Source organism: Camellia sinensis, chromosome 15 (genome assembly GCF_055761805.1).
Source record: "Camellia sinensis isolate YWXY chromosome 15, ASM5576180v1, whole genome shotgun sequence".
NCBI lineage: Eukaryota > Viridiplantae > Streptophyta > Magnoliopsida > Ericales > Theaceae > Camellia > Camellia sinensis.
Genome location: NC_138975.1, coordinates 19,303,753 through 19,311,917, shown reverse-complemented (window position 1 = coordinate 19,311,917; position 8,165 = coordinate 19,303,753). Strand labels below are relative to the sequence as shown.

The 8,165-nt window shown below is 28.3% G+C and overlaps 1 protein-coding gene across 1 annotated transcript; it reads left to right on the top strand.

Moving 5' to 3' along the window:
• The first annotated feature begins 551 nt into the window (after positions 1–551).
• LOC114313369 (histidine-containing phosphotransfer protein 4) lies at positions 552–3,372 on the top strand. The gene is made up of 6 exons (XM_028259759.2): positions 552–822; positions 1,531–1,661; positions 1,888–1,956; positions 2,209–2,280; positions 2,774–2,846; positions 3,137–3,372. Exons 1-6 carry the CDS (start codon positions 763–765, stop codon positions 3,182–3,184), a joined length of 453 nt encoding a protein of 150 aa, XP_028115560.2. The 5' UTR covers positions 552–762; the 3' UTR covers positions 3,185–3,372.
• The last annotated feature ends 4,793 nt before the right edge of the window (positions 3,373–8,165 follow it).

The window sequence follows — 8,165 nt, the reverse complement described above, 5'->3', positions numbered from 1 at the left end:
TTAATAAAATAAAATAAAAATTTTAGGAGTTTTGTATCTTATTTATCTTGTGTTCTTCTCTTTTGATTTTTTACAGAAAGTTTCACTTATGACTCCTTAGTAATAGGGGAATTCACATCTACTAGGCCGATTAATCCATAAAATTGAATGTTAATTGTGTAGGATGATTCTATTATATACACTTTATACCGTATACTATTAGTTACGTCATTTTATTCTTTAGTTATGATTTTTTTTTTTTAATTATGACATTATTGTAAAATATTTAATTATAATATTTTGTTTTTGATTAGTTATAACTCAAAAAGTATATAATTATACAATTTTTTTATAATTATAATACCATAATCTTTTCCTAATTGTGTATACATAAGAGTGCATTAAAGAATTCAACAAAGAAAAAAAATCTGATATTTTTCTGACAGAATCAAAATTTATATTGGTTGGATCAAAAAAATCTTTTGGTGTGTAAGGGAGCTTTTGGGTTGGTGGAAATCTCTCTTTTCTCCTTGGTAGTTGGCACAAAAATGTCGCTGCACATTTGCTTCTCTATCCTCTCCTCGCCTCTTTTATGTCAGTTCTCTTTCTCTCTCTTCTCCATTATATATAAGCCCTCCTTTGGCTATATTATATCATACATTGCATTCTCAGCTCTCACTTAAGTCTGCAGCAGCTCTCTCACTCTCTCTCTTTCTCTCAAGGAGCTTTTAGATATTCTTTGCATCTCTCACCTTGCTTTTTAGTCACATTAATTCTGCAATAATGGAGAGAAGCCAAATGCATCGACAGCTTGCCAACATGAGGAAAGCTCTTTTTGATCAGGTTCTTATCCTCTTCTTCTTTACATTAGAGATGTTGTTACCGCCTTTAGCAAGGCATTTTTTTAAATAAAAAATAAAAATTACCTCCAAAGGCAGGCCTGGACCCACCATTTTAGCATAAACCGAATATGTTTTTTTAGTAATTTTTAATTTTTTGGTTAAAATGTGATATAAAAAAAATTAGTATGTTTAGAATGATTTTTTAATTTTTTACGAAAAAATGTGTAAAAAATAAAATAAAAAAAAAAATTTGACTTTTTTATATGAATTATTAACTTTTTAATTTTTTTAATAACTTTTTGACTAAAAAAATCATTCGCCAAATGAGGCCTTATAATCACTTACAAATTGCATACATCAGTTCTATATTAGTTAAAGAGTTAAAATCACGCTTAAATATAAAGACTCGCTACATACATTGGTAAAGTCTATGAAATTTTAAATCCAAGACTTCTGAGTTTACGACTCGCTCTACAGTTTATACCATAATCACTGGGCTACTTGTGTGGCTACTATAGTTTTCTCGTATTTCTTGAAGCCTTGCATGCATTAATACATCCATGAGAGTCCTACCATTGCTTTTGGGTTCTCAACTTAAATTTTTAATAACACTGAAGGCATTAAACTGTTTGAAAGTAGATAATTTCTTTATTCTTAAACTGTTCTTTTGTGAGAGACACTGAAAACTGAGTATTGGAGGGTGGTGCAGGGATTTCTTGACGAACAATTTGTTCAGCTAGAGGAATTACAGGATGATGCTAACCCTAATTTCGTCGAGGAAATTGTTACATTGTACTATAGGGATTCATCGCGATCAATTCTGAATATAGAGCAAGCATTGTGAGTGAATTCACTTTGTTAATAATGTCAATGTATTTCTGGTTGCACAATCGTTACTTGAGATTCGAGATTCTTATGCTTTGAGATTTACATCACATCACGCAGTTGATTGAGACAGTTGATTGAGAGTGCATTAAAAATAAGATAACAAGAATTTTGGAGACAAAAGATTTTGGCTAGTGATTATTGAATTTTTGTTTGTTTATTTATTTGGGATTTATTGCAGGGAGAGGAGCCCTCATGACTTCACTAAGTTGGACAGCTATATGCACCAGTTCAAGGGAAGTAGTTCGAGGTAATAAATAAATGGGGAAATTATCAGTGGCAATTTTAAAAAGTTATTACAGATTTATAGAAAAATTTATAATTTTAATTATTATTATTTATTTCTAAAACACACACTATACTGAAATTTCTCTTAAATGAATAAATGGTAAACATTAAAAATTAAAATTCAATCAAATATCATCACCACCAAGTATATTCTGTTTTGGCTTTAACATAACATCTCTCTCTCTCTCTCTCTCTCTCTCTCTCATGAGTACAGCATTGGAGCCAAAAAGGTGAAACATGAATGCACACAGTTTAGGGAGTACTGCAAGGAAGGAAATGGAGAAGGGTAAACTCATCCTCCACTTTTGTTTCTTGTCATGACACAGTCTGATTCAAATACAAGTCTTGAATTCGAACAATTCACATTTATTTTTGGAGAAATTACGAATCAATGGTCGTTTTAAAAACTTATTATGGATTCATGATAAAATTTATGTTTTTAATTATCAATATTTATAAAGTTTACAACTTACTATTTGTAATTACTTTTCAAAATTACTCCCGAAATGAAATCTCCTCTTTTATTTTTTTCTGAATAAAATTTGTTTTTCCTTCTTTCTTATTAGTATCTAGACTTGGAGGTGTAAAATTAAAGCTATATCAAGGGTTGGGATGTCCATTTCACTTGTATATATTTTGCCCACTTGGCTTCAGTAGTTGTGGAAGAAAATGCATGCATGCACATAAATGTCAATTATTACTAGGAATCTTCTTTTTTTAAAGCTTGATTTGGATTTATTCTTAAATGGGGTTTGCATTCATGCATGAACACAAAGCAGATGCAAGAGGACTTTCCAACAACTCCAGAAAGAATATTCAACCCTCAAAAAGAAGCTTGAAGCTTATTTTCAGGTCTTTTTATCAATCTCCCTTACTCTAAATTGGCAATTGATATATACTAACTTAAACAATTTTGGTTCTGTATGTGTATGTATATAACAGTTCCATTATAAATACAGAAATAAATCACAAAATCATACATAGATAATATTTTATACGATTAGTGGGGTCTATTTCTAAAAAAAAATTATCCGTCTATAAGCATTTCATGTCTAATTTTTTAATCGATTTATGTGTTTATAAACTTATTCTATATTTAATTATCAGTTATATTAAATGTTACATATTTTATTTTTGTGTAGTTGGCAAGACAAATTGGACCTATTGAGACTGCGACTCGCCCCAAGTAAGGAATTAATCGAAAGTGAATTGGAAAGCCATGACTGGTGAATTTCATAGAATATGAATGTGGAAATCTACACTTCCACCCTAATAGAAAATAATGTAAGGTTGTAGTAGCTAGGGTTTTTGGTGTTGGACCATGCCTGTAAGCTCAGCATATTTTGATCAATGAATCAGAAATTTGCTTTTGATCCAAGATACTTGTTATGGTTCCTTTTGTGTGGTGTCTGTGTGTGTGTGTGTGAGAGAGAGAGAGCGCCGGGAATTATTGAATTGGCATGATTTAAAATAAAATTAAAAAATGGCTACACTTGATCCTTGTTTAAAACAAGAATTTTGAACATATATATACTTTGTATGTAGTGGAATTTTTCAATTTTTGTTTTTTTTTTTTAAAAAAAAAAGGGAGAATATCAAAAAAAAAAATTGAGTGTAGGAAAAATAGTTACAAAGTAATGGATGTACTAGTGAATCATGCATTGGATTGTGCAAATAAAACTTTTACCTTCATCACTCTGCAATTATATTTTTTACTCATTATTTTATTTTTTTTAAATTCCCAAAAAAATTAGCCGATGAAAATTTTAAAAAACCTATTAAAGATGAGAAATCTTATTTAAATGAAAATAAAAATGCTGTTTAAGTGGCTCTCTTTTGTGTTTAGTGGAATTTTTAAATTTTAATTATTTCTAAAAATTCTATGGATCTTTAGACTAAAAAAGCCCCAAAAAAATTTAAAAATCAATTAAATTTTGAAAAGTCTACTATATCGAAGAAAAACCTTGTTTGGTTTGAGTTTTTTGAATTAAGTTTTTTGAAAATTAAATTTTTTGATTTTCGTATTTTTTTGTTTTTAGTGAATATTTTTTAAATTTTAAACATTTTTTTTACTTTTTAGATGCACCTTACTTAGATGTATCTAAAAAGTAAAAAATTTGTGAAAAAATATTTTAAAAAATTAATAAATACATAAAAATATAAAAAAATGTACTGAATTCTCGTATTTTTTTGTATTTTGGGTATTTAGTGAATTTTTAAAAGGTTTTCTTCACAAATTTTTTACTTTTTAGATACATCTAAGTTAGGTATGTCTAAAAATTTTTAAAAATTGCTTAAAATATTTAAAAAAATCAGTAAAAACAAAAAAAATATGAAAAATAAGAAAGTAGAATTTTCTGAAAAATATTTTTTGAAAAGTGAAACCAAGCCTTATTTCTTTTTTAAAACTGTTATACCAAACTGAGCAGAAGGCGATATGTGACCTAGCATTGGCAGGCAAAGAGACACGGAGAGATTTGGCCCAATAATGTTCAACATCTTGATTCTATAACATTTCTATTTGCTAAAAGAAAATTGCGGAAAAAAAAAATTTATTAGTGAAAATTTTGTTTTTATTTTTATTTTTGTAGGTTTCTTAAAGCTTTCTAAACAGACTTTTACTTATTAGATTTTTTGGTTTAAAAAAAATTATCTTTTCCCAAATAAGGATTACAAAAGAGCCCTGCTAAATACCCCCAGTGGGGGTCGCACCCCCAGTGAGGTGGCGCGCCCCCACTGGTTGACAACCAAAAAAAAAATAGTTTTTTTTCGCCCAATCACGGGCCTCCACCTCACTGGGGGTATAAAGCATTTTTGATAGACGTGCACCCCATGAAAACGAGATTATTTTATCACTGTCCAATTGATTTGAGATTTCTCTAAATTATTTTCTGTGAGGTTCCATTTGTTTTGACGTAAAACATTTTACACTCGAAAATATTTTTTATGTAATTTGATTTTGAAAAAAAATATATTTGTTTTTTTATTTTTTGGTATTTAATTGACACTTTAAAACAAAAACTTTCTACTATATGTGTTCAGTAGAAGCCAAAGCCACCATTTTATCATTGAAAAGATCAATACGTTGAAAGGGCCAAGCTAAAGTGAACTTCCCAAAAATCAATTTATGGAACTATGATAAAAAAAATATATATTTTTCTTACTTTTTATTTAATAAAATAATAAAAAATATTTTATTTCGAAACGAGTTTGAATGATTTTGTGTCTAGACAATTATTTTGACAAGAATGGCTTAGGCCACGTTCAAAACAAGATGAGATGTGGGCTGGGCTATTTGTGATTATTTTAAGATGTAAGCCTGCTATATAGTCATCTGGCTCATCCAGGTGTGCCAAATCCTTACATTGGGCTGGAGATTCACCCTAGTCTAAACCAGGACCAAGTTAAGGTTGTACTAGTAAGCCCATCATTGACCCTAACCAATAACCATGGGAAGCCCTTTATATCAAAAAATGCGGGCGACCCTCAGTAATGGGCGACCCTCAGCCCACGTGGCTGTGGGTGATTGGCAGGAAAGAAAAAAAAAAAAAGAAAACTGGCGAATGGCGCTGCGCCACGTCACTGGGGGTGTGTAGCATTGTTGCCCATTATATATACTTACGCCTCGTTTGAGAATAGATTATTTTAGTAATTTTTTGACTTTTCACGAAAAGATGTGCAGAAAAATAAAGAAAATGATGTGATGACTTATAGTGACTTTTTGATTTTTTGACTAAAATTAAAAGTTGCCAAACGAGGCCTTAGTGCCCTATTTTGTTGAATTGGAAAGAGATTAAATGAAATGAAATGGAATGGAATGGAATAATTATTCATTTATAATGGTGAATAATGGTTTCATTTATAATATATTTTTTATTATTTTTTTAGTCAACTAAACATGGGAATGAAAATTTTGTTGGAATAATTATTTAATTTTAGTGATCCAAACACTACCTAGTGTAAGAGGATCCAAACATTCATGATGATTTATCAACATAATAAAACTAGATAGGAGAAATTTCATTTATTTTCCTTTACTAATTTATAACGTGAAAATAACTATTGATGCTAATGAGAAGAAATTATGAATATTTTTTAGTATTTGAAGGGAGAAATTTGTCATAATCATAAAATTTCTAAGTTCCAAGATTTTGATTTTTGTATTGTTTTTTTTTAGTTGTGAAAATTTTCAATTTTTTATAAAACTATTCTATAAAGTTTTCTTATTCATTATTTTTACAACATTTTTAGTTGTATTTATCGTTCATCCCTATACCAAAATTAACTAACTATAACAGTTCAGTTAAAGAAAGTTAGAAAAATAGCTCTCACAATACAAAATTTCTATCCATAATGAGAATTGAAAGTCCTAATTCCAATTTTTTTAAGAGTTCCATCATTTTTAATCTCGTGAAAATATAATTACTAGTTTCATAGTTGACATACTATCGAGTTTTATCAATTTTAGTCTAAGCTTCTTTTATTAAATTTGTATATGTACAGAAAATATGTATATATATTTAATTTGGGTCTCGAGTATGGGATTTTTGGCCCATTGGACCGGGTATAATCAGCCCATCCACGGGCCCACGTTAGAACAAAGCTTGAATGACCGGGTCAGGCTCAGGCTCAGGCTCAGGCTAGCCCATGAACCATGGACTTTTTGATGAGAAATAGGTGCTTGATTTGTTATAAAAAGCTAAGATTGCTTTTAACTTACCATACACATGTGAATTTCACGGTCTGAAAAAAAATCCTTACACGATATTTCCTATTTTTTAAGTAGAATAGGGAGGTTTGAGACTTATAATTTAAGTCTCACAATTTTATCATAATGACATAGAGCTTATGTGTTCAGCCTTCTTGTTAGAGGTGCAAACTTGCGCGAGTTAAATTTGGGTAATCCAATTTCAACCTGAATTTCTTTAAGGATAAACCAATATATTTTTTTTAATTTGGTGAGCATTTTGCCTTAAATTCATAAATCTAAATTAAATTCGAGTAGGTTTCGACAGAGATATCAAACAACCTATACAATTCAAAGCCCCAGTTATATATATAAACATATAAAAATTTTAAATATAAATTATCATGTGCAGCCGTCAATTTTTTTTTAATAGAAAATTTAAGTTTTACCAACTGTAACTTTTAATAATTTTTTTTTTCCTTATTTGGTTTTAGCAAGTCAGTTTTTAGCTATTTAAGTCAAAAAATATTTTTGCTTTTGATTTTAATTTGTTTAATTGACAAATGAGAAGAAAAAAAATCAACAAGATTTATCATGATTGGCAAGTGCAAAAAAAACATATGTTCTTAATAGGACCATTCCCATGTGAGAAATGAATTTCGAGTTTGAGTTAAACCATTGCAAATTTATTAATTAGTTATAAGGGGAAATTGTAATGAATATTTATTGACAATAATTTAAAAAGTATTGAAAATGAGAGAAAAAAGTTTGTGAGGTGAAATTTTAATTTATATTTGTTATTGTCGATAAATAATTTTTTTCAATTTCATAATTTTGGTTTAAATTTGGAGGAGATATCTTAATGGGGAAAGATTAAGTGATAATTAATGAAAATTACTAATATATTTTAACAATATTTCGCAATTATATAAATATAAATAAATATAGAAATGTGATTTAATTTTCTTATACGGGTCAAGAATTAACAGATTTTAATATATTAATTAAACAATTAATAATTATATTTATAGTAAAAGAACTAATAGTTACATAACATGTGTTTTTCATATTTTATAAATTAAAAAAAAAAATCTTAGAAAATAGAGTTTTTAGAGCTTAAAGACCCAATAATATTTTGTAATAATATGTAGTATAGATAGATAAGTTAGTCAATAGTGTTTTTTAAAGAAAATTATTTTTAATTAAAAAATTCACAAATTTAGGTGGAAGCCTTCACAATGCTTCCCACAAAAATAATATGTATAGATATAGACATATAGATTTTAAATTTATTTTTTATAATTAGAACAATAACAATAGTTTCCTTAATTGTGTGGGTTTTCATTTTGGGAAGGGATTCCTTATTAGATGTATAAGATTTTTTTTTTTTTAATTTTTTAAAAAGGAATGTCATAAATTATGGACATATATTTGGTAAGGCTTTTAAATTTTAAATTTTAATTTTTATTAGTCAATGAAAAATA

Excerpts from the sequence above, each read along its gene's own strand:
- LOC114313369 (XM_028259759.2), top strand. The coding sequence starts at position 763 with ATGGAGAGAAGCCAAATGCATCGACAGCTTGCCAACATGAGGAAAGCT. Across the intron at positions 1,662-1,887 it reads CTGAATATAGAGCAAGCATT|GGAGAGGAGCCCTCATGACT; the intron begins GTGAGTGAATTC and ends GATTTATTGCAG. Across the intron at positions 1,957-2,208 it reads TTCAAGGGAAGTAGTTCGAG|CATTGGAGCCAAAAAGGTGA; the intron begins GTAATAAATAAA and ends TCATGAGTACAG.